This window comes from Buteo buteo, chromosome 16, assembly GCF_964188355.1.
Source record: "Buteo buteo chromosome 16, bButBut1.hap1.1, whole genome shotgun sequence".
In the NCBI taxonomy this organism is placed as follows: domain Eukaryota; kingdom Metazoa; phylum Chordata; class Aves; order Accipitriformes; family Accipitridae; genus Buteo; species Buteo buteo.
Genome location: NC_134186.1, coordinates 8,164,361 through 8,190,312, shown reverse-complemented (window position 1 = coordinate 8,190,312; position 25,952 = coordinate 8,164,361). Strand labels below are relative to the sequence as shown.

At 42.9% G+C, this 25,952-nt stretch overlaps 1 protein-coding gene across 6 annotated transcripts in view; it reads left to right on the top strand.

Moving 5' to 3' along the window:
• EYA3 (EYA transcriptional coactivator and phosphatase 3) overlaps positions 1 to 24,669 on the top strand; it is a 62,210-nt gene extending 37,541 nt beyond the window's left edge. For 4 of the 6 annotated variants that reach the window (XM_075047727.1, XM_075047728.1, XM_075047731.1 and 1 more), the window contains 12 exons: positions 5,012 to 5,149; positions 9,760 to 9,842; positions 11,333 to 11,516; positions 14,436 to 14,575; positions 16,874 to 16,957; positions 17,573 to 17,662; positions 19,488 to 19,546; positions 20,456 to 20,616; positions 22,188 to 22,302; positions 22,766 to 22,887; positions 23,175 to 23,275; positions 24,107 to 24,669. In XM_075047727.1, the coding sequence (XP_074903828.1) occupies positions 5,012 to 5,149; positions 9,760 to 9,842; positions 11,333 to 11,516; positions 14,436 to 14,575; positions 16,874 to 16,957; positions 17,573 to 17,662; positions 19,488 to 19,546; positions 20,456 to 20,616; positions 22,188 to 22,302; positions 22,766 to 22,887; positions 23,175 to 23,275; positions 24,107 to 24,187 (1,358 nt within the window). In that variant the 3' untranslated portion in view covers positions 24,188 to 24,669. The remainder of the gene's footprint in view (positions 1 to 5,011; positions 5,150 to 9,759; positions 9,843 to 11,332; positions 11,517 to 14,435; positions 14,576 to 16,873; positions 16,958 to 17,572; positions 17,663 to 19,487; positions 19,547 to 20,455; positions 20,617 to 22,187; positions 22,303 to 22,765; positions 22,888 to 23,174; positions 23,276 to 24,106) is intronic. The other 2 variants (XM_075047732.1, XM_075047733.1) reach the window with 2 other exon arrangements.
• The last annotated feature ends 1,283 nt before the right edge of the window (positions 24,670 to 25,952 follow it).

The window sequence follows — 25,952 nt, the reverse complement described above, 5'->3', positions numbered from 1 at the left end:
ATTTTTTGTTATTTCATCTTTCACCAAATGTATATTTCATGCTAAAATGTCTCCAAGTTTACTAGGCAAATAAATTGGCTTAAGTTGCTCTAATACTTGAGCCCTCTATTAGCCATTCCAGTTTTTGCAAATGATTGAAGGATAAGAGTCCTGTCATAACTGAGCAGCTAAAGCATGACAACAGGGTTTGAGCTATGCACCCTGTGCTTCCTTTATAGTGTATGGAGGGAGAGACACACCTCTGGGGTGTTGGTCTGTTTTAGAAGATAATGGCCATCTTTCTCCATGATGTATAAAGGGAGTTGAGGATGAGTGGTGCAGAGAGAGACATCTAACTTCTGGGTGGATTAGCTAGTGAAAGGAGCTGCCTGGTCTTTCCTTGTACTCTGTGTATTAAAGCATCAAGTACTGGGGAAAAAACCACGATTGACTATCCCCTGCAGGTATGAAATTTTATGACTGATTATTCAAAATTAACATTTTAACTTCTGGTTTCATTTTTTATGTTGCCCTGCTTGGTTTCATATGTAAATATTGTATATTGTTGCCAGCTCTCAAAAGTGCATGGTGGTGGAGGCTGTTTTGCCCCTTAGCACCTAGCTCTAATGAGAGGGGAGACCATTGACCTTCCATGCAAGTCACCTGGAGGAGCACCACGTGTGCTGTCAGTGAGCTGTGCAGCTGTGAGATAGCCATGAAGTGTCTGTCTCAGGAGCTTGTGGTCATGCTGCATAACTACATAAACAGAGCCTCTTAAAGAGTTATCTGTAGTGCTAAAATCTTAGTATCTTGAAGTGTAAAAGGATGAATTTTTCTTTAGCTGAAGAACTAGATGCCTTTGAATAAAACCAGCAACATTTATGGCTTTTGTTAGCTGCTGACACAGTAAGGACTTTTCTATAAATTACAAAGCAATTGATTCGTTGTGGTATTTTTGAAAGATGGTGTAGAAAAGATGATACAACTAGGCTTAGTTTTATTAGACATAAGTTACATTACTAATGCTGTTTATTAAGGCACAAACTGTTATCTTTATGAGAAAGGTCAAGATGTAAAATGAATCTACATACCTTTTTTTTTTTCTTCATATATCTATGCCTGGGATTCATGAAAAGGAGTTTTCTTGTGGTTGAGGGATCCTTAGGAGAAAATGATGGTTTTGTAGTAACTGGGATGCAAGGGTTTGATCGAGCAGTATCTGCCAAATCTCATTTGCCCACTACTAAGGCTGAGATACGTTGTTCTGACTGATCACTTGATTGCCATGAAGTGGGAGCAGGGTGTAAGTGTTGGGCTGTTTTATTAGCAACTCAAGGCTCTCCAGAAGAATAGGGTCATTTGGGTGGCTGTTGGTATTTGCTGCTTCTGCGTTTCTAGCTCAGCCCCTGCCAGTAAGGTTCAAATATGACTGCTGTTTCAGAGATTTTTAAAAACAACCAACCACCACCTGCCATGATGGTGATCTCGGGATTTTTAGTGGACGAGGACCTAGTTTACCCTGTGTTACGTGTCCTGGGGAGCTGAAGGTCTCTGCCTGTTGTGTTTTCTGAGCTCCCTTCATTCCCCCAGGAGAGCTTTTCGCTGGAAAGCTGAACCTGTGCGCAGAAGTCTGATGCTGTGTCCATACCCAGGTCTTCAGTTGCCAGTGCAGTTTGTGTGCTTTCTTTCTAAACGCTCTGTTCCCTTTCTTTTTGTCCGGTTGTAGTGTTGGGTGTTGTCCCAACGGTCTGTTACCTACAAACCGTGCCCAACCCCATGTTATGGTTGGTGGAACACACTTCTCTTCCCTGGGTGCCTGCACTTTGGTTTCAGTGCCTTGTACTGTTTTTTTCTATGTCTGAACAGTGGCTGGTGGTTTTCTTTACTTCATTTATTTGGTGTTGTTTGTGGACAGTGCAATGAGGCTGCTTTGTATGTTCTTAGGTATTTTACTGTGTCATGTTTGGGGGTTTTTTTTAAAGGCAAATATGTGTAAATAGGTGGAATGCTCCCTTGAAGTGTTAGGTCAAAATGTCTAAAAAGGTGTTTTAGACTTACTTCTAAAATATTGGGGGGGAGGATGTAGGGGGTTTTGTTAGTGTTTTTTGTGTGGATGATGTTTTGTTGGTGATAGTGGTGGTGACTGTATTGGGGGGGGCGGGGTGTTGGATTTTTTTAATCCAAAGGTTCTGGAATTTGGGTGTACTTAGCTGCTTCAGTGTTATACTCTGAATGTAACAGCAGAAATTCTTCTGAAGACCTAGGCAAGAGATGAGCATTTTCTGTTGACTTCATAGGAACTTTTGTCTGTTAAACATCTTCTGAAATGTCATCAGTTACTGAAATGTCTTGGTATGGATTTTGAGGTCTATTATTAAATACCTGAATTTTTAGTCTGAATTTTAGTGTTAGGAAGATGTTAAAAGTCATATTTCCAGTAATGGAAATCATACTGGAGTGGTACGTGCTCAGTCATACTGAGAAGATGGACCTTGTATGGTGTGATGGACAGGTAGAGGGTAGAGGACTGAACATGCAGTGCAGAGGAAATTCTACAAATTGTTTCTGCTCACAAAATCTCCATTGAACAGATGAGGGCTTGGCCAGCTTGGTCAGATGTTTTACCAGCATCAAAGGGCCTGTTCCAGAGGTTTGCATGACTTTCTACTGTGTATTTGTTTCTATGCCAAAAAGAAGGCATCATGAATTATCTATCTAGAACAAAGCAAATGTATTTTAAATATGAAATTCAAGCAAGCTGACAAACACAAGGATAGTCTTGAGATGACTCAGGTCAGGATGCTGCTTTCAGAGAAGAGATGGCCTATGCTCTTGCCAATTTGTCACCTCTCCTTGTGTTGTAATACTTTGATGCTGTTTAATGCATTGTTCTGCATGGGACATACTTGTGGTCTGGAGATATTTTATTAACGAAGCATTAAAATAAGAGTGGTGGCATACAACCTGCATATGTGTGGCTGTAAGTTGGTATTAGAAACACTGTGGTTGTGATGGTTTACATTAACTCAAGAAAAAACTACAGGTGATGGGCTGTCTTGTATGGGGCCTTTCCACATACGTACATATGTCCTGTGACATTCTTCTGTTCCAGCTGCAGTGCTGCCATTGGTCATGGAGGGGTCTCATTCTCCCTCGGCTGGCTTCCTCTGTGTCATCCTTGAGGCTGTGCTAGCTTATAAATGCTGTCTTGCAGAGCAAGAAGGAAGGATATGTGCCACCAGGCCAAGAGTGTGCCTTGCTGTATGGAAAGTAGAATGTGTCTATACTGAGAGATGACAAAGAGACAGTCATAGAAAGCGGGGCTGAAAGATGCCTTAACACATGACCTGAATCAGCTCCTGCACTCACATCCAGCCAACCCTGCAAACACCTCTGATGTCTGTGCCTGACCTGGTGTTACACTTCTCGTGATAATTATCTTGCAGCTTTCAGAGTTGGTTTATGTTTCATTGTCACAGTTATTAGGTACTTCTGTGTGTTCTGTGACTGTCTCATTATGTTGCTGTCTGCTCCTTGTCCATCTATCTTGCACTGTAAGTTGGTTACTGTCCCCTGTAAAAACTACTTGCCTATTTGAAGATTGTGGCACTCCCTTTCCACACTAAACAAATACAGCTACTCCCACTCTCCTTAGAGGATCTGTTTCCCATATATTTTATTTTGGAGTTTCTGCAATATATCTACAGTCTTTCCTAAATCAGTCTTCTGTTTTGTTTGCTGATTATCACGATTCTAGAGGTTTGAAACAGTAACGAAGATGCAACTTCAGAGTCAAAGAATCAAAACCCTGGTGCGGCTGTACATATAGGTGAATGACTTAATTTGACTCATAGGTGACAGTTTGAGATCAGGTATGTAAGTAAATCAAAGAGCCGTTGCAGAATTTAATTCTGACAAAGCTGCAGCATGGAGCGAGCTCTTGAAGTTGCTGCTCTTGTCCAGCTCTTCAGAGTCTCTCATGTCTTCTGGGTAAGAGACTTAGAGCTCACAGCCTGTGGCTTGTCCTGCTAGAGCAGGTGAAAGGCTGCAGCTGGCTTTTGCAGCCTTGGTACTGTTTTTGGGGGAGGGAGGGTTAAGAAACAGGGTGGTCTTTCTGCTGGCCCTGAACTTTGTGTCTAGCTCCAAACAACCTTTGTCCGTCTGCTTTGCACACTTCTGCTTGTTTTTAAGTAGATCCTCTGAAGTGATAGTCCTGCTTTCTAACCAGGGCCAGGGAGAAATGCCTTTGACTTTGGCTGTAGGTCTGGAAACACTTAAACAAAAGCCTGAAGAGCCCTGAAGAACCAGGCCTGAGCTGAGCTACTTTAGTCAGGTACTGTTTTCACCCTGTCAGTGCAGTAGACTAGGCCTTAACACAGCACCTGAGCTGAAACCACACTGCTTATGTATGCCTTGTACAGATGAATTACAGTCACTTTGCTCTCTCTGTGCTTTGCCCAGTGTTATTACGAATGCTTTCCAGAATGGCAGGAAATCTAGAAGAAAAATTTAGATTATTTTTTTTCCGGGTTTTTTTTGAGCTCTATATTCACTGTTGTCAGTCTATGAAAATTACTGACTTGTGGCTTCTTTTCAAATATTCAACCCAAAGCCCAGTGAAGTAGTGGAAACATTGACCTTGACCTTAATAGGTACCAACTTCAGCCTCGCTATGGGATAGCTGAGGTTGTTTGCAGTGCTGTGCAACTCAGTCCAAACATCAGAGGCATTAGCAGTTCCTTTATACCGACATGGCAGTGAATTTTACTGTGACACTAATGGATTTTTAGTTGAAAGCTTTGGAAATTGGTCTTGTTGGTGCTTTTAATTTTCTCTTTTTCAGCCAGCTTTGTCAGCAGCTCTAATCCATGCACAGCCTGACAGTCAGCACTTACTATTGCAGAAGTTAAACATTTTCCTTGTGTGATTTGTTACTTGCTTTTGTGACGAGCAAAAATCTTAATCTGAGGTAGCAGCATGCTGTTTGGTCCCAGCATATTTGTTTGTAACTGGTCCAATTTATCTGATTCAGGTGCACTGTGGCCAGGTATGAAACCTGAAAGTGGTTTAATTCAGACTCCATCTACAAGTCAGCACAGTGTTCTTACCTGCACTACAGGGTTAACCACAAGCCAGCCCAGCCCAGCACATTATTCTTATTCCATTGAAGGTAACTTGGCATGGTTTTTATCTGCATCTCTCTCCACCTAATTGAGTCCAGATACCACAAACAGAGAGGCTTGCACGTTTGTTCTTGGTTTGTGCATGCTTCTTTATGCTTTGCCTCTTTTCTCTTTGTGCGTATGTGTGGTTTTGTGTTTGCTACATACCTCTGTATGCACCAGGCTGGCTTGTTGGTGCCATGCTGATGGACTTAACAGGGTGAAGAGCAAATGGGAAGGGGATAGGAAACTAAATGTTGTATTCTTGCATGCCTTTACTGGGAATGCTCTTGCAGCTCAAGCTCTTTGTTGGTGGTCTTTAGCTTGATGTGAGGAAATACACTGACTGCCATTGGTTTTTTTGTGTTTTTTTTTTTAATTAATTCTGGAGGTAGATGGGTTTCATATATTACAAACATCCCTTCCCCACCCCAGTTGGTAGATCTGCTAGAAAGTGAATTTCTCAGTATAGAACTAGCTTACAAATATTCCAGCTGCTGGAAGTGCCACATCTAAGAAGCCAGGTGTTGAATTTCGCTAGCTTCCAAAGCAATTTTTAGGAGTAAATATGCCAGTTAGCTGAATAATGGAATATTGTTGCTTATGGCAAATATGTGCAAATTGATTATTTTTTTTTTTTAGGTAGGATTTTTGCCATTTATGTTTGGGTGATGAATTGTGAAAATTTGTCTCTTTCTCTGTAGTTTTTAAAAAGAATTTCAGGAATTCTTAATCTATTTCTTGTGTCATACTTTCATAGAATAAGTCAGGGACTTCAGGAGATCTTTAGTTCAACCTGCTGCTCAAAGAAGAGTTGACACTGAATTCAGAACCAGATGGCTCAGGGCTTTATCCAGTTGGGTCTCAAAAACCTCTGAGGGTGGAGATTTCACCAATTCCAGTGCCTGACTGCCATCATGGTGAAACTTTTTCTTTTGTCAACTCAGAGCATCCCCTCTTTCACGTTGTGACTGTTTCTCTCCTTCTCCTGCTGTGCACCTGCAAAAAGAGCCTGGCTCTGTCTTCTTGATAACCTCCGTGCACGTACCAGCAGGGTGCAGTCAGATTCCCCAAAGCCATCTCTTCTCCAGGCTGGACAGTCCTGTTCCTCCCAGCTGCCCCTCACAGGCCACATGCTCCAGCTCCCAGACCATTTTGGTGGCTCTTTGCCACACCCACTGAATTTTATCAACATCTTTCTTGTGCTTGAGGCCCCAAACTGAATGCCATATCCAGATGTGGTCTAATGAGTGCCAAGTAAAGGGGAATAACTCTTAAAATTAGCAATAAGTGGATTTTAACATATCTTTCACTGATAGGAAGGCCAGGCGGTATGTCATGGTACTTGCTCAGCTTGCATCATTGTGACAGTAATGGCCCAGTGTAATATTTATCCTTAATTTACTTTTCACATTTATAACATGAGCAATGCAACAGTGGAAATACTACCTTCCTTCAACTGTAACTTTCCTTGAGGTACTCCCACCACCAGAATTATAGCACCAGCTTTAATTACCAAGGGTCAGAAATGGTTCTGCAGAATGTGACCTCTGGCAGGTTTGCCAGTGAGGTACCATGGCAAGCATGTGAATCCCTGGGGATTGGTGAGGTAACAGAGCCACCATCAGGCCTTGATCTGCAGAAAGATTTCAAACCATTTGATCCATGCTGCTGTGAGAATGTGTGATTTGAGGAGAGTTTCCCTGCAGGCTGCTCTTTGAAAGTGCGAAAAAGTCACCTGAATTGTGTAAATGCTACCACTTTTTTGAAAAACTTTTGCAAACTGGCAGGAAACTCATCCTTTTTCAGATTTGCTACATTTCCTTTTTGTTAAATTAGCAAGCAGCCCACTGAGGGGTCAGGTCAGTACTTGGGCCTGTGCAAGGGAGGTGGTGGAGAGCAGGAGCTGGAAGGATGGACAAAGTTGCTTTATTAGTAATCTCTTGCAAATCTATCTTTTTCTCTCCAGTCAAAATAGTAGGGTGATACACAGTTGTATGATGCTGCTGTCCCAGTGCATGGGTATGGTTTAGTCTGCAGATGGTGGACTGAAGTAATGGGATATTTGAACCCTGGTAAATGGTCAGATACACTTAGTGACTGAGAATTTTGCTTTTTGTACTCACCTGAGCTGTGGCCACAGTGGTACATCGCAGAGGCACTTGGAAGCACTGGGAGCGACGTGAGAAGAATGGCTGCTTCTTGCCTCGCCTCTTCCTTCCCTGTGAGAGCAAAGCAGCCAAGTGAAACATAAAATGCGTTAATTGCAATTTCCCTTCCTAGCACACGAAGCAGATTGAAACTTCACTGAAAATGAATGAAGCAAAACCGAATGGGATGAATAAGGCAGGGGAGGTAGGGATATAAGGACTGAAGATGAGGTCTGGAAGTGGGGAGGAAAGAGGGGAGAGAAGAAAAAGTCACAGCGGTTTCAAGGCAATACTTGTGTTTGCTGATCTTTTAAACCTGAGACCATGAAGTGGTCCCTTTTGTCACATCTGTGCCAAAACATTTTTGCATGGTTTTGGCGCATTCACAAGTAAAAGCAACTGACCCACAGTGCAGAAAGAATTAGTTAATCTGTGTAGTGGGCGCTGCTTGTAAAGATCTGATGTGTAACACTGTATAGATAAAGGGTAATTAGAAAAGAAATGTTGGAAGGAGACCAGAGTTAAGATAAACAATGAAGTTCATATGAGGGAATCTTTGTTTTTACCAGAATCCCAGCACTTGGATTCTTTTTTTCTATGATTTCTTAACTTCTGTTATCTACCTCAGTTGAGAAGCAGCCTCTTCAGAGCACTACAGATGAGAATTGCTTTCTGTTTGCTCTCCATGATAATCTTGAGAGAGGTGGTAGAATAATGTGTCTTCTAGATAGTTCGTCTCCTCTGGCTTTGCGGCAGGTTTGTTTTGCGTTAGTGAGGATCTTTTGTGGAGACCTGCTCTTCGCAGTGCCCTAGGAGGTGACATTTTCTTAAGGTAATAATAGCCTTGATCATTTCCGTAACGTGTAGAGTTAGAAGGAGTCTTATTTGGAAACTAACCCCTGTTCTCTAGCAGTTGCTTATGAGGAGTATCTGTGATGGGTACCTTACTCTCACAGCTCTGCTTCTAGTGGCTGCATAGCTACTGTAGGTACTTGAGTATCTTCATTACCATTATTACTGTTCAGTGCAGCCTTTTTTCCTTTTCCTAAATGTTCTCCCCCCAAAATTCTCTCCCATCTGTTTTTGAACGCTGCTGCTCCTATCTGAGGGGATTCCCAGGGGCTAATTACTTACCTTTGTTTCTGCTTCCGCAGAGATGCCACCCTTCACGTTTCTCACCTCTTGTAAATACTGTGTATTTCTGCACCTCTTTTAAGATATATTTCTTTTGTTTTTTCATCTTTTTTGAGGCATATTTTGGATCCATTCCTCTTTCCAGGAGCTGTTCACCAGGTAGTATCTGTGCTTGCCGTAACACAACATACATTGATTAAGAGTTCGTGGTGGAGTCTGTTTCCCTGGGGTAGAAAGACTGAAGTCTTCAGAAGCTTGAGTTCTTCAGTCTTGGCGTGAATTCCACGTGGGTGTTATTTGCAGAAAGTGAGGGCTTTTCTCAGAGTGATGGTAAAGTAGGCAATACTGTGGATTTCTGCAAGTCTTTTCATAAGCATCTAAAAGTGATTTTTAGTTTTGTTTGTGTGCAGGGAAAGAAGGTTTAGCAAAAGAAAATATTTCTTGGTGGCACCTGATTTAGTACATCCTGATTTTTTTCATACTGATTTCATTATTTGTTTTCATTAATCCTTGAGGTTCCCAAAACCCCATGTGGAGTAACGTTTAATGGAGTGGCTCTGTGGCTGTAAACCCACAAAATCTGCTAAATGACTGGTGTTCCCAGATGGTGCTCTAGCAGCCTCTTCTGTGTTTTGGAAGAAGCAAATGCAGTGACATGAAGGTTATTGAACATCTTAAAATTCATACTAACTACTACATGTCTCTAATAATTTGTCGTACAAGCTGTTGACAAATTATTTCAGAAATTCTCATCCAAAAACCAGTTGTAGTCTCACAGAGAGATACAGGAAGATACGTTTGCCTTCTCCAGTAGGAAGCACCCTTTATATACTATTGGAAATATTTTTACTGTTTCCTTAAATTTTTTGATCTAATTAGACTAAATATGCTAAGTCCAATGCAGAAAGATTTTTTTTATCAGAGCTGATTTAAACACATTCATATCCATTTTACTGATTTATTCTGATTAATTTTCAGTTGCTACTAATTGAACATCAGAATGTGATTGTTGTCTTCTCAAAACCTTTAGTAAAGATGTGAAACCATTTTAATTGTGCTCTAGTTGCTTAGCAGGCATGGAGGGAAAAGGTTTCTGAAACATTTGAAAGTACTGTTTTTAAAGATATGCTAGCTCTCCTTCCCTGTAAGACCAGTTGAGATGTAACTGGTTCCAAAATACACCCCAACTCTTTTTTGGCTCTTACAAGCAGAGTGCTGCTGGAAGCACAAATGCTTGCACATAAGCCTAGTAAGTACTTACTTCACAACTTGGATTAGTCTCATCTCTTGTGCTTTTCTAGAAGCATTTAATGCAGTAATTCTTAATTTTACAGCATCAACTACCAATGCCAGTCCAGTCTCTACATCCTCAACTGTTGTCAATATTTCCACATCAGCAGTAGCCAGCATCTCACAGGTAAAACTTCTTCCTTGTTATATTTATGTGCAGCATCTCCTTCACCTTCGTTTAACACATTACTCAAAACTAACAAAGGAAGGCCAAATATTTGCATCACTTCAAATGGAGCACAATGGGTACTAGAGCTATAAGGCTCAGTATGTTACTCAAAGTCAGCAAAATGACTCTTGCTGTCTCTTTGACCATGATGCTTTTCCCTTTGGCCTTCACAACAAACTCACTTCATCTGTTCAAAGCTGTTTCCTTGTCTGCAGATTGTGTGGTGAATCTTAAACAGGGTACTGAGATCTCTGCAAGAGAGACAGTGGAGAAGAAACAATAGAACTATTTTGAGAACCAGACCTACAGGGAGGATTATAGGTGGATGTTTTTTGAATGCCTTTGTTCTCCCTCAGCAAGAAAAGGAAAATAGGTTGTACACAAACAAAACTAACAAAAAAACCCCAGTAAAGTAGGAGGTGCTGTCTGATGGTGCTAGAATAAAACAAAGTCAAGAAGCCCTGCAGCTAGCACAGAGCCCTTCCCCCTGACTGGCCTGCTGTGTGTAATACATAGCACTGTCAGTGGTTAACTGCCATTCTGAATATTTAGATATACAAAGGAACCCTTCAATGTCACAACTTTGCAGAAGAAGAATACAGGAACTGTGGAAAATGCAATGGATGCACAAAAATCCTTGTATGCTTATGCTGTTGCTTTTTAAGGTTCTTTCATTAACATAAGCTTGCTTGGACCTGTAAGGGGAAAAAAGGGTTTCTTTCAGTAGTGCAGACCAAGGTGCCTGGTTCACAAATCCAGGTTGCTCTTTGAGGGAATTGGGAGTGCACAGTGTGCCAGAAGAGTGTGACATGACATTTGGGATGGCTGCTTTCTTTACTGTCAGTAGCAGAAATTAAAATCCTCAAGCACAGCTTCAGATGCTCAGTGATCTCCTAAATGAGGAAACAGTCTTCATAAATGGATGCCTTTCATCACAGCATGCAAAATAATTGCTTGCTGAAGTCAGGACATGAGTAAAGGCAGTTTATCTTGTAGCTCTTGTGGCTGGGATTGCACGCTCAGCCAGTGCCAAGACCACTTTCTGTCACTGTCAGTACATCTCGTATCAGAAAGTAAAATGCAAGACAAACCCACAAATTCCAGAGCACAGACAGAGTGGACTGATGCCTTGGCATCCACTCAATACTCCCCTGTTACTGTCACATCATTCATAATGAATTTTATGTTTTTAAGAAACTGGAGGCAGAGGAGTGGCCCTGTGGTTGCTGGCCTCCTATCTGCAGAACCTGCCTGTGCGTGTGCCCGTTGGGAAGTCAGATCTCTCAACCCTTTTGGGAGATGTCTTGCATATGCAGAAAGAAACAGCATAAAGTCAGACTGCTCTTGCTGGGATTTCTCTTTGACAGGCATATTCTAGCATAAAAGTGATCTTAATATAGAGTGTTTTCTGAAAGTGTCCTATCATAACTAATCCTTTCCTCTAACAGGAATATCCTACGTACACGATCCTTGGCCAAAGTCAGTACCAGACGTGTTACCCGACTTCTGGCTTTGGAGTTGTAACACCAGCAGACAGCAACACAGAGAGTACTGCATTAGCAACAACTACGTATCCAACCGAAAAACCAAACGCCATGGTGCCTACGCGGACAGTGCAGAGACATTCCTCTGGTAATGGTTGGATCTTTAGCAGGGTGGCTGCAAAATACCTGTGATAAACAGTACAGTGTGCAGACATGGGGAAAACTTTTTTCCAAAAGGTAATTGCAGCACCTTTGTGTGCTGGCTGGGACAGGACATTTGCCTTCCATTGTCAGACTGGTCTCACTGGTGTGCAGAGTATTATGGTGGGCCAGCCAAACTTACATATTGGAAGTCTTCTACTGCTGCAATTTAGGAAGCACCTACCACATGCTCTGAATGTCCAAGGGAGAGTGAGTTCCAGGGGTGACTTGAAGAGTTGCCAACAGCAGCTCCCTGGGCACTGTTGGTTCTGTTATGTGTTGGGGCTGGGTGTTCACTTGGGCTATAGGGCAGTTGTTGATATCCAGTCTCAATAGCTCCTGCTAGCTCTTTCCCTCCTGCAGCCAGATATTCAGATTACCTGACAGCCATGACATAGCTGCCAATCCCAGTTATGGGAGTCCTCCAGGACTGCTCATGCATTTTCAAGAGCTGTAGTTCAGCCATCACCTCTTGATGAGTTGGTCTCTGATGTGCCCAGGAGTACATCCTTTCCTTTCTTCTGCTTCATCACGTAAAGTGTTTTTGAAATGACAGCTGTTCTGCTGTGCTTTGCATGTGAGCAGATCTGCATCTGCATACCATTAAGTTACCTGGCAGGCGGAGAAGATTTTAGCTGGTAAGAGAAGAGATGTAGAAAGTGGATTGAAAAGGTTTAATTGACTATTCTAGAGAAGTCACATCTTTGGCTTTTTCCACTAATGCCATGTCAGGTACCAACCACAGTGGTGTTGACTAAAATTTCATCACCAGAAATACAGTTTTCTAAACTTAACAAGGACAAGAGCAAAGACTTGGTGCTTCTCCCGGTGTCTTATGCAAGGAGTTATGAGATTCTTCCTGTGTTGTTGAACAGTTTTAAATTGAAATCTGCTGCCTGTTGCAGATTGGTAGGCTGGGGAAAAAAACCAAAACAGATTCTGTTCATATTTGTTGGTGCCCTGGGTCTGGCCGGGATGGAGTTAACTTTCTTCATAGCAGCTCTGCTGATGCTGTGTTTTGGATTCCTCACTAAAGCAGTGCTGGTAACACACCAGTGTTTTGGCTACTGCTGAACAATGCTTGTACAGTGTCAAGGTTTTCTCCCCTCCACAATTCCCCCCCCCCCCCCCAGCAAGCAGGCTTAGAGCAGACAAGAACCTGGAAGGTGATGCAGCTGGCACAGCTGACCTGGGCTGACTAAAGGCATTTCCCATACTATATAATGTCATGTTCAGCAATAAAAACTGAAGTAGAGGAAGAAGGGCAGAGTGGGGTTCAGCTTGCAAGGTGGCTCTTGCTTGGAGGTAGGCTGGGCATCAGCCTGCTTGTGGGAGGCGGTGAGTGATCGCCTTTGCAGCACTTTGCCTACTCCATCTTCCCCAAGTCCAGTAACACCTGAACTCTGCCAAGTCCTCAAATTCACTCAAGCAACCTGAAAGCAGGGATGGGTGGCTGCCAGTGAGCAAAGCATACAGATCAACAGTCTTGAACTCAGTCTAGTCAGTCTGGAACTTCCACACCTCTCTCAGCTTTACCTTAGGGGATGCTACAGACAGGGGATGGCAAACACCATGCTGTGATGTTGTAAATCAAGAAGCATGGTGCTTCTAGCACTGCAAGGAAGCAGTTGCTCTCTAGTTGGGCTGAGCAACAGCAGATTTACCCATGAGAATTTGTTCTTATTTGATGTTGAAAACCTAAGGAATTGACCTGTTATTTCAAGGCATTGGTCAGGGAATGGCCCAGTTGTTAATGTTTTCAGTGCCATTTTCCTAGCTCAGGAATTCTCCAAGTTCACCATTTTGCATGAATTTAATGGGAATTGCAACGTCTCATCTTCAAGACCCAGACGGAATTCAAGCTCTTTCAGATCCCCTGTCCCCTCTGCCTTCCTGCTACAGTTCTGGTCCTGTTTCTGAACTAGTTAGGCAGATGTCTGGGATGTTAATTCTTTTGCCTGAACTGTTAATAAAGGATTCAGAGAATATCTTCTGTCATGCTTGTAATATTCTGCACATCAAAGCACTGATTTATTTTTTTAATTTATTTTTTTTTATGGTGGTGCTTTACTCTTTTCCTTGGGAAGGGTGTTCTTACCAGTAGCAGAATAAGCTCCATAATGTATCCTGGTCAGTCATGGCCATGGTGCTTGGCCAACTCTGTGTCTCCAGTGCCGAGATCATCCCTGTTATTCTTTACTAATTCTTGGGTAGGCCAGTGGAGCTGTAGTCTAAGTATGTCTGTTTCACAGTTAGCACACTCTGGATTTGTGTGTGATTAACACACTCCGAATAGCTCTGTGCACTGGCTACTGTTTAACTGTTAGCCAAAGGCTTACAGTGGCACAGGAGTGAGTAGTGTATGCAGAGGTGGAAACAGCATGCGTTGTATAGTGTTGCTTGACACAAAAGGCATTTGAGTAGTCCAGGAAATCTGGGAGGGAGAAACATTGTTAAATACTTTCTTCTGTACACTCCTTCCAGACTGAGGGTTTCTGGTGCTCTCTCAAAAAATATTAAGAGAAACAATTGAGTAATAAGGTGGTTCCAGGGTAGTGAGACATCTGAGGGGTTACAGGCCTTAGGATGGAGGGTGCTCTGTCTTTGGCATTATACTGCAGGCAGGATGCGGTAAGTAGCTCAGTCTTGGTGGCTTGAATTGAGGAGGCAGAGCTGTTTTGAAATGATGGGACAAAGAAATAAAGTTTTATGTTCTAATAAGGGTTCAACTGCTACTGCATCAATAAAGCAAGATATAACATCTTAGCTTTTGCAAGGGCGCTTTGTGGCCAAATGCTATAAGCTTTGTGTTGGTGTTTGTTTTGAGACATGAGGGAGTAAGAGCCATGTGATTTCTTTCTTCTAGGAGATGCATCCACAAGTCCTTCATTATCAAGAGCAACAGCAAGTAAAGAGTTAGATGAGCAGGCAAGGAAAAACATCCCTGGGAAGAACAGGGGGAAGAGGAAAGCAGACACCTCCTCCTCACAGGACAGTGAACTGGAGGTAAGTAGTAATCTTGTTTTCTACAAGTAGCATTGCAGAATAGTGTGGTGGTAAAAGTCCTCTCTTTCTTTCATCCTGTCTCCATGGAAATGGAAGGGTATCATAGAATAGTTTGGGTTGGAAGGGACCTTTAAAGGTCATCTAGTCCAACGCCCCTGCAATGAGCAGGGACATCTTCAACTAGATCAGGTTGCTCAGAGCCCCGTCCAACCTGACCTTGAATGTTTCCAGGGATGCAGCATCTACCACCTCTCTGGGCAACCTGTGCCAGTGTTGCACCACCCTCATCATAAAAAATTTCTTCCTTACATGTTGTCGTGGTTTAACCCCAGCCAGCAACTAAGCACCACGCAGCCGCTCACTCACTCCCCCCCCATCCAGTGGGATGGGGGAGAAAATTGGGAAAAGAAGTAAAACTCGTGGGTTGAGATAAGAACGGTTTAATAGAACAGAAAAGAAGAAATTAATAGTGATATTGATAACACTAATAAAATGACAACAGTAGTAATAAAAGGATTGAAATGTACAAATGATGCACAGGGCAATTGCTCACCACCTGCCGACCGACACCCAGCCAGTCCCCGAGCGGCGATTCCCCGCCCCCCCTTCCCAGTTCCTAAACTAGATGGGACGTCACATGGTATGGAATACACCGTTGGCCAGTTTGGGTCAGGTGCCCTGGCTGGGCATGAGAAGCTGAAAAATCCTTGACTATAGTCTAAACACTACTGAGCAACAACTGAAAACATCAGTGTTATCAACATTCTTCACATACTGAACTCAAAACATAGCACTGTACCAGCTACTAGGAAGACAGTTAACTCTATCCCAGCTGAAACCAGGACACATGTAGTCTGAATCTACCCTCTTTTAGTTTAAAACCATTACCCCTTGTCCTATCGCAACAGGCCCTACTAAAAAGTCTGTCCCTGTCTTTCTTATAAGCCCCCTTTAAGTATTGAAAGGCCACAATAAGGTCTCCCCGGAGCCTTCTCTTCTCCAAGCTGAACAACCCCAACTCTCTCAGCGTTTGCTCACAGGAGAGGTGTTCCCATCCTTCTGATCATGTTTGTGGCCCTCCTCTGGGCCCTCTCCGACAGGTCCATGTCTTTCCTGTAATGAGAGAGAATTTGGAAAATTCCCATGACCCATGTTATCTGAGAACTGGCCCAAATGAGTTCTTCAGTGGTCCTTGACAGGCATCACTTAAACACATCTTGGAATCATAGTGGCATCAATGAAGGAGACATCTGGATGTCTCTAGTACAACCTCCTGCTCAGAGCAGGGCTGTCCCCAGCACTAGAACCATGGCTTTGTCTAGCTGAGTCTTGAGAACCTCCAGGTTGGAGATCCTGTACCTGTCTCCAACTGGAATCTCCCAAGCTGAAAATTTCCTCTTCTTTTTTCATAGCAATTTTCTGCCTGCCACTGCTGAGAAGAATTTGTCTCCATCATCTTTGCAGTTTCCTTTCAGTTACTTGTGGCCTGCTATTAGATCACCCTTAGTCTCCCCTTTGCTGGAGCTCCCTCAGGCTCTTCTCTAAGTTGCTGACCATCTCGACAGCCTTTTGCTGGCCACTTTCTAGTTTCCTCACATACTTCTGCAACTGGAAATGCAATCTGGGGTGACCTTCCTAGTGCCAAGCAGGGTGAGACAACACCTTCCTTCTGTCAGCTAGGCACACTTAGTATTCTCCAGCATGCAGTTCATCTATCCACAGGAGAGAGTGCTGTTGGCTCATACTGTGCCTGGTGTCCACTGTACCAGTTCCTTCCAGCCTGGACCAATATGGGGCGTTATTCTACCCCACATGCAGAATCTGCAGTAACTGAACTTCTAGTTCCTGCTGGCCCAGTTCTCAAGTGTATCAAAGTCCTTCTATACTGAAACTCTGCTATTCCTCATGGCAGCCAATCTGCCTTATTTATCATAACAAAGGTGTCTGATAAACACCAAGGTCATTTACCTGGTACTCTCCAGATCACAGACAGTAAACTTCTACCCTAGCAGGGCTCTAAAGTTCATTAGCACTCTAAGTTTTTGCTTTTATAACTGTAAAAGCAAGAAAAGTTTTCAGAATAGTTTGACCAAGAGAGCCTTACTCTGAGTGTGTAGTTGCACTGTACCAGTATATAAACTCCACTGCATGAAAGAGTTCAGTAATGTGTTCAGCCTGCAAGATGAATACTGTTGTTCATATCTGTTAAAAGCACACTGCAACTAACCACAAAATTAACCTAAAACTTGCTCCTTTATTGTATCTCAGTGCTCTAACCTGCTTTTATTCTCTACTTAGCGAGTGTTTCTCTGGGACCTGGATGAGACCATCATAATCTTCCATTCACTTCTCACAGGGTCTTATGCTCAAAAATACGGCAAGGTAATATTGTCTTTTTTGTGGAAGAAAAACCATATCTGTCATGCAGAATTAAATGTTAATCTTTGGAAAAGAAATAGAAAATGATATTTTGTTTTAAATGTGTAATGTGATACTTCTAACTTGTTGGTGGTTTGGGACGGGGAAAGAACACTAAATTTGGCTTTACACAGAGCTAGGATATGGACATCACAAACACTTCCCTTCAAACTATACAGGTCTTAAAATGTCAAACTGTTTTTATCATCATTGGGAATTATTGAGGTCATAGCACATAGTGAAGGAAAGTATTTTTTCTCCTTCAAAATATATTGAAGATTTTTGAATGTTTTGTTTGTGTTGCCTCTGAAAATGCATCAGTCCCTGCAATGCAGTACTGAAGTGTTTTGTTACATTTTGGGTCAATGTATTGCCAGAATGTGGCTTTTTTTTTTTTTTTTAATCAAGTTGTTTAAAATATTAGGAAAATGGTAGTTCATACCACTGAATGCAGATGGAATTCCATCAGGCTTGATATACAGTGAAAACTCTGTGCAGTGTAACTGATGAAAGATTTATCACCATTTACTTCTGCCTGTAACCACAGTGAATTTACATTTTCTCTTTCTGTTTTGCCAGGATCCAACTCTAGTGATTGGCTCAGGTCTGTCAATGGAGGAGATGATTTTTGAAGTAGCTGATACTCACTTGTTTTTCAATGACTTGGAGGTACGTGGCAAATGTTTTTGAAAAGCAAAGCTCAACGTTACCTAGTTAAAATTACACTGCACCGTTTGTGAGGGCTATTGTGTTTCAGAGCCACGCAATGCTGAAACATAACAGTCTGCCAAAACTGAAGTGGTTCTAAGCACAACCAAATCAAAGAGGTGTGCTCTTTTATCTGAGACAGGCATTCTGCAGACTTCTAGTGTTATGAGCTCTCTTAGTTCTCTGATGGGTTTCTACTTGAACCTGTATAAATAAAAAGAGTGATGTCTTCTTTGTCTTGTATTTGCATTCTGGACTGGTAAGCACCTTGCTTTCACTGATCCTGTTTTGAAATGGAGACTGGAGATTTGGGTTAAAAGGTAACCTTGAGATTATCAGTTCTCGGGCTTTGACTAAGCCAAGGACAGCATACAACTTGTGCATCTCGGCCAGGGTGTCAGTGGATTTCATTGGCTGTGTAACAACTGTGAAGGACATGCTTCCATAGACAAGGATGCTGTACACATGGAAATCTCACAGAACCCTCCATTTTTCTTTCTTGCAAGCTGTCTCTGCTGCTTTCCCATTCCCATCCTGCCTCAAGGACTCCTGATCAGCTTCCATCCTCTTTCATGTGCAGTATTCTTTGCCAAATTAAATACATCTCACTGTTCTGCACCATTTCCACAGAAGTTGAATGTAATTCTTTGCTTTAATCATGGCAACGCCCTATGCTGTCCTGTGATATACTGTCAGATAGTAATGGACACAGTAATGTGCCCTATACAAGAAGGTGTGAAGTTATGCCAGAATCTGGAATTAAGTGGTTGGAAATAGCAAATTTCCTGACTCGTGTGTTCTTTGATATGAGCCCACAAATATGGACTCGTGAACCTAATTTGCAGATTTTACAGGATTAGTTTAAAGCTTAGGAAGGCTGAATATGAACAGTGAACAATTAATTGTAGGTACTTCACTGATGTACATCGTGGGAAAACAAGATGTTTTTGTTGATACAAATAGAAACTTAAATGAAATTTCCATTTGTGGTTGTGACTACTTGCAGCTGTGAACTTTGCAAAGGCGATAATGACAGTTACCTCCCTGCCCCAGAAAAAAAAACCAAAACCAGAACAAAACACCAAATACAGTCTCTTGTGCTGGAAAGGTAGCCATTGATATGTTAACTATGTGATCAACAACAACACTTATTGCTGTGGGTGTTGGACAGTAGCAGCAGTGGGAAATTCTTGAAATGGGGAAAATTCACTTCTTGTCCTAAGGTATTTGCAGTTTATCTCTGGGTTAAATCAACTGTGCTAAGCACCAGAGCCTTGGTAGTGCCACCACGCTGATATTTCACTCCAGGGTTCATGCTATGGCTCTTCGGTAACAGAATTGACTGTTATGTTGATGAAATGCAATATCAGTACTTGACCACATAATGTGGTTTTGGGATATGTTTGGGTTTGTTTGTTTTGGTTTTGTGAAATGGCAAAAAGGTTTCAAATGACAAGTGAGCTTTGAATCCAGCCTGTTTAGTGAGCGTCGTTCCTTTTTTGCAGACAACTCGAAATGTCATAGAAACATATTTTTTTCAGACTTTTCTGGTACTTCAAATCGCAGTCTTGGCAAGGACCTCTAGGTGCTGAGAAGTAAAACCTAGTACTGGAAGTCAAAGCTAATGGAAGCTATGTATAAGTTTATGGAGGCAGTATGGCATGGCTTGTTGCTGTTGGGAAGTGTGAGGGGATTGTTTTACATCGTACTTTCTTTAATCTGCAAATTTCAGTATGTTTCTGGATTACAACAGCGTGACTTTATTTTTATTTTTTTTCTTAAACAGGAGTGTGACCAGGTACACATTGAAGATGTGGCATCTGATGACAATGGCCAAGATTTAAGGTGATGTACTGATGAATGCATGAAATGTATAGCTGATGTAATCTGTTTTCTGTGGGGACTTCAGACCCAAATGGGGTTAAGGAATGGAGGTCAGTATTGTGCAGGGGATGAAACTTGGCAAACGGTGTTTGTTTGCTGGGTGGTATTTCTCTGAAGACCTACAAAACATTAAGACTTTCGGAATTATAGTATGAATTATATTGTCCATTGTTGATTGTTGCCTGTGTGCTCAATCACTTGTGATGAATGGAGGTTGAACACTCCAGACTTCATGATCTTGACCTTTGAAAGTCTCCCTGTGGTTTGCATCCTTCTGCGAGCTGATTGTGCACACCATCAGGCAGGGTGAGGGCAAGTTTTCTGCTGCATTAATGAGCTGAACTGGCTCATGGAAAGGTCAGAAGTGTCTGTCTGTCAGGAAGAAAGAAATACAGGGAAGGTGGTGAAGTAGGACCTGCTTCCTGCAGTCATGAGCTGGTAAAGCAGCTCATCTGCTTGTGGCGCTGCAGCTGTGGTGTAAAGATGCAGATGTTATGTTTGGCAGATACTATGCTGGGGTTTATCACTGCAGGATGAGAAAGGGGTTAGTGGGAAGGATGCTCTATATCACAGAGGAGTGAGCAGTCAAAGACCAAAGGAAGGTTTTCTAGTGGAGAGTGTGAAAGAAGAGTTGAAATAGTACATTTCAGTACAGCAGTTCAGAACCAGCAGCAAATGTAGTTGGATATCAGAGTACGTTGCCCATAGAAGTTGGTTTCTGCAGTGTTGGGGTGCAGTGGTGGTTGTGCAGAGTTCTTCTCTGAGGTGCTTTTCTAGCTGCTGTCAGAGCTGACGTCTGCAACCCCACCAGAAAAGCTGTAGTGATTCTGCTGCTGTGGCACACGTAACAGATCTGCTTTTCTGAAATAGCAACTACAGTTTCTCCACGGATGGCTTCAGTGGCTCAGGAAGTAACACAAATCACAGCTCATCAGTTGGTGTCCAGGGTGGAGTGGACTGGATGAGAAAACTGGCCTTCCGCTACCGCAGGGTACGAGAGATCTACGACAAATACAAAACTAATGTTGGAGGTGAGTGTTCACCTGTGCCAATATCTGGGCACTAAAGAGAGTTTGTGGTGCCAGACGCCATCCTTCCTCAGAGCTTTTACTTTCCTCAATGTTTGAACATGAAAAGTAACCATTCTCCTAGTGCTAAATGGGATCAAATCTCCATGGAATCTAAGAGGGTACATCTTCCAAAACTGAACGGCGTGCCAGTGCAGTCTGTGAGTTATCATGTAGATAGGGATGGTCAGTCAATTTTGTATCTAAGAGAAAATTTTGGTGCAGTGTCCCTTTGCTATGAAAGGCTGCCTGTCACTCTGCTTAGGACTGGCCTAAATGACTTACATATCACGCTGCTTAGGAGGTCTTTTCTCTCGTGTCTTCACAAAATCTGTCTTTTATCATGCCATTGTCAAGAAATACAGTGTTCACCCTTTTGGCTGTTTTGCTTATAGTCTGACATAACATCTCTACCATCTGTTTGCAAAGTCGCTTAACATCTTCTAGTTTTGCTTCCCTTCCAATGCCAAAGTAGTAATGCTGATGCAAACCACAGATATCAAATCTAGATGAATTTTCTGCTTAGTCTCAACCTTGGCATTGACATCCCTGGGAAAGGGGTGCTGCTGGAGCAGCTCACCTGGCAGGATGACTTGGCCTGGTGGGTTGTGGGTTTGGATACCCTTTGCCTACATGTAAAAACCTTGATAAAATGTTTTATTGGACGTATTTTCTAAAAAACAGGTGGTCAAAACTGTAACTTTCAGCCTTAAAAATCTATTGATATAAGCCTGCATTTCCGTATGCTGCAATTACCTTATTTCTGGTAGGGATCAGACCATTATTGCATACTTTGCGCATGGGAAACCGGGATGCAAAGTTTTTCAGGATCTGTCTAAAGCCACATGGTAAAGCAGTTGTCAGTGCAGCCCACAGTGGGTCCCTCCATGGCCTCATTGTCAGAGGACTGATGTACTTCAGGGCTGGTTCGTATGTCATGGCTGGAAATTGGGTGGAGAGAGGTTCCAACTCAAGGTGCTCCTTTCTTGTTGTATTTACTGGCAGGAGGAGGTTTGAGTGTATGGGCTCCATTTCTGGCTGCTTTTAATTCAAAACTGGATGCTTTGAGAAAATGTTATCTAAAAGGGATAAAAAATATGGGAATAAAAAAAGGGGGGGATTAAAAAGATATCTAAAATGGATTAAAGTGGAAAGGGTCCTTGGGAAGTAGGAAGTCAGAGAGAGTGACTGCAGGAGTTCCTTCCCCTGCTGTCTGTGGCTCAGACACACCTACTGCTGCAAGTGCTTTGTACAAGAGAAATGCATTTTGTTGCATTGTATCCTGAGAAATGGTTTCAAATAATTGGAGAAAAGTATCTAGCCAATTCTCCACAGTCAGAGTAACAGATGGGTGTCTGGGCTGATCTGTGTCACTGGAAGCTGATTTCTCCTGTTGCCTTGAGACAGTCTCAGCTTTCAGTTGCCTTCAGTACTGTGCTATTTACTGCAGAACAGGCAGCTGTTAAATTGAGTGATGGCTCTCTGTGTTAGACTTGCCAACTCAGCTGGGAAAACTTGTGTTGCTTGCCTTCCAGGCCTTCTTAGCCCGCAGAAGAGGGAAGCTCTGCAGCGACTAAGGACCGATATAGAAGTGCTAACAGATTCCTGGCTGGAAACAGCATTGAAGTCCCTGCTACTTATACAGTCCAGGTATGGGAACTGGAAATGTGTATATTGCTTTCTCAGCCCTTTCTCTCACTTAGATTTGCATGCAGTGCTGTGTTGCAGCAGTGTTCGTATGTAATACTACTGCTGTTTGTCACAGGTAACTGGGAATCAAAGTGAGTGAGCAGGAATTCCACTCCTGAGAACCCTTTGGGATTTTTCTGCTGCAACATCTGTTGTTAGTAAGGTCCCCATAATAGGACTGTGCTCGCAAAATTGCATTTCTGCCAGAGAATGTCTGTTTAAAACAAAAAGCAAAGCCAGACAAAAACCACAAATCAAAATCTTGGCCTAAAGAGCCTCTTGAAAGCAGGACAACAAAGCACATGGCTCTTTGGAAAGCTGAGCAAGCCACATGGCTCTTTGGAAAGCTGAGCAAGCTGCCCAGAGTAGCTGTCAGCACCACTGGCCATAGATGTGCTTTTACAAGTGTTTTTTCTTCTTTTAGAAAAAACTGTGTGAACATCCTGATCACAACCACCCAACTGGTGCCAGCTCTTGCCAAAGTTCTCCTGTATGGATTGGGCGAGGTGTTTCCCATCGAAAATATTTATAGTGCTACAAAAATAGGTAAGGAGTTGTGCTAAGTACCTGGCACTGAGGCGTCTGCTGTGGATTAGCTGGGATTTTTACACAGGAAATACAATTTCTGCAGCTGAGCAGCCCCCATGGCTGCTGTGGTACAACTGGCCATGTAATAGTGGTGGCTTCTGGCCTCACAGGCTGAACTGGTGTTATCCTTTTCCCAGTAAGACAAGAATGTGTTTCTCTACTGGGAAGAAGGGACCGGTTCAGGCTTCTGTTCTGTTCAGAACTCTCTGCCTAAGGCTTATGATAGTGGGATTGTCTTTTGGCAGGTAAAGAGAGCTGTTTTGAGAGGATTGTGTCACGATTTGGAAAGAAAGTCACCTATGTGGTAATTGGAGATGGGCGTGATGAAGAGGTTGCAGCTAAGCAGGTGGGTTTCTGACTCCACAGAGGTGGGATGTGGGTTGATGCAAAGGGAAGTTACTGCAGCAGTCTTTTTCTGCAGGGACTCTTTTTCCAGGGCTGAACTCTTCAGGCCAGGACAGCTAGGGGGAAACTTTGCCTTTGATGCAAGAGATCTTTCACTACATTAAAATGGGGAGTTTTCTGGCTCTTGGGGCTTTAAAGTTTCTGTTTTACTGTTGTGTAGAATTGCGTATAACATTGTCCCTGTAAAACAGTATCTTGATGTAGCATATCTTGATCATAGCATGCAGTTAGGATAATGCAGTTTCTCAGGAGCACGGAGGGAGTCAGGACTCGCTTGCCAGCAGTCAGATCAATACACAACATCTACCATTAGTCTGAATTACAAACAAGGAACAAACAGTTTGACTGATTTGGACAGGCCTGAGTAGGTTGTTCAGTCATGCTAATTAAAGGCAGTAAAGTGCACAGATTACTGTCAGGACATCGTCTCTGCACTGTCTGCCACATGCCAGAGTTGTCTACGCAGGTTCCCTGGGAGCCCTAGAAAGGCTTTCCTGGGTGAAGCAGCAGCTCACAGCCAAGCACTGAGATTTCCATCATGAGCGGGCAAAGCAGCTGATAGTCACTGCCGGTGCCCATCATAAACAGATGTGCAGATAAAATAGGCTTCACATACTGTTATGCATACGGCTGAGGTCCTGCCCAACATGGTATGCTGAGACGGTGCTGTCAAAAACACCATATTGCACAACACTACAGTTGTACCTTTACTGCTTCCACTGAGCTGTAAAATCACTGTGATAAACCTGACTTTCTCATCTCTCTGTTATAGCACAACATGCCTTTCTGGAGGATCACAAATCATGCAGACCTCGTGTCCCTTCACCAAGCCCTTGAGTTAGACTTTCTGTAAGAAGTTGGAGCAAAGTGCGACTACAGCTCCTGCAAGCCCTCTCCATTGCTGGGGAGGCAGAAATCTATTACATTTGGGGACTCACTTTTCAGCTTGATGAAGAAAACATACCTAATGCAAACTGTACAGTAGAACATGACACCAGTTTGTTTCCTCAGGAGCACAGGCCCTGCCAAGTACAAAGGTGTCCTATAAAGAAGCACTAGACTCAGCAGAGCTAGAGCTTGTCTGAAGAAGAGACTTACAGAAGCCAGCTGAATTCCTCTAGCAGGTAGTCTCCAGAGGGAAGGGGTGATACAACAGCAGAAGTATTTGTAAGAGCCTTCTCCTTTCTATTCAGCTTAGTTGTAGAACCCAAGTAAACACAAAAACTTATTTTTATAGAATAATACTGATGGCAGAGCTGAACCTCCCTTGTTTCGCAAAGCTGAAAAGAGCTATGTTTTTTTTCGTAGGAAATATTAATGAAAATGTCAAAAATACCTCTATTGCTGTGAAATGTGTCCTCTCTCCTTCCCTGGGTGTTCAAAGCAGTTAATTTATTACAATGTCCTTATTTTATTTCCTCAACATGGGATTACTGGAAAATAGAAAGATATGGGAAAGTTTCTGGGATACGTGGTTCCTTATAGAGGAAATTGTTGGTGTTCTGAGTTGATCCCGGTGGCTTCTAGTCAATGTGTGCACAAGCCCTGTTAACAAGCAGGAGATCATTGGATTCCAGCTATCCATGACCCAGACCATACATCCCACAGATTTTCCCTGTAAAAGAAAACAAAACTGCCTATGAACATTAGATACAGCACAACACTATTGCAGACTGCTCAGATGTGAATAGAGTCCTTGTCTGGACTTAGGAATAATTTGAGAGAACTAAATCCTCTTGAATGTTACAAAGAAGAGTATGGTTATTAATCTTCACCTCTGCTTTCCTGACTCCATTTGTGAGAGTAAGTTCCTTTTAGTAGAATCAGATTCAATTTTCTTGTATTCTTCTTTGCATTAGCCTAACTACGTAGGTAGAAACAACACTCACGTTAAGAGGGACTTAATTTTCTAAGACACTGTGACTTGGCAGCCTGGAGGACGCTGACCTTGGGAGTGATGGCTACGCTGATTTTTCTGCTACCATCTTGGAAAAAAAGGCTGAAGTCGGTGACCTGCAGTACCACTAGCCAGAAATAGCCAGCTGGAGACTGGGGGCTGGCATGGAGCACTGGGTTTGTGCCAGGTTGGGCTGTGTTCAGTGATATCTGCCTCCTCCCTGTACCCCGGTGGCACCAAATCAGCAGGTGCCTTGAGTTTCTGCGCAGAGGACAGATGTCTGCTGTGCCCCACTGCACGCCTCTGCTGCTCCTGCTGAGCCAACACCACAGCTGGACACAAACCCCTCCAGACCTCTGGTCTCCAGCCCAGTGTGATCCGTCTGGGACCCATGGGGGACTGGTCTGAAAGCATGTCACTTCAGGGAGGACACTGACCCACTCAGGCTGTGTTCACAGAAGCAGGTGATGTGTTTACTGCATTCCTTTCATGGCATTAATTACTGAGGAATAATTTCCATCAGTGCTGGGGGAGTTGCTGGGCCAGCATAGCACATGCTCTGCTGTGCCCCAGGAGTGTCTGTTCCTGGGCCAGCTTTGGTCACCGCTGTGGAGAAGGTGGCTAGAGCAAGGAGGTTGGATCCCCAGAGCTAAGGGACTGGACACAGAGGTCTCTGTTCCACATGTTCCTAGCTCCAGTTTCACTTTAAAAAAAAAAATAA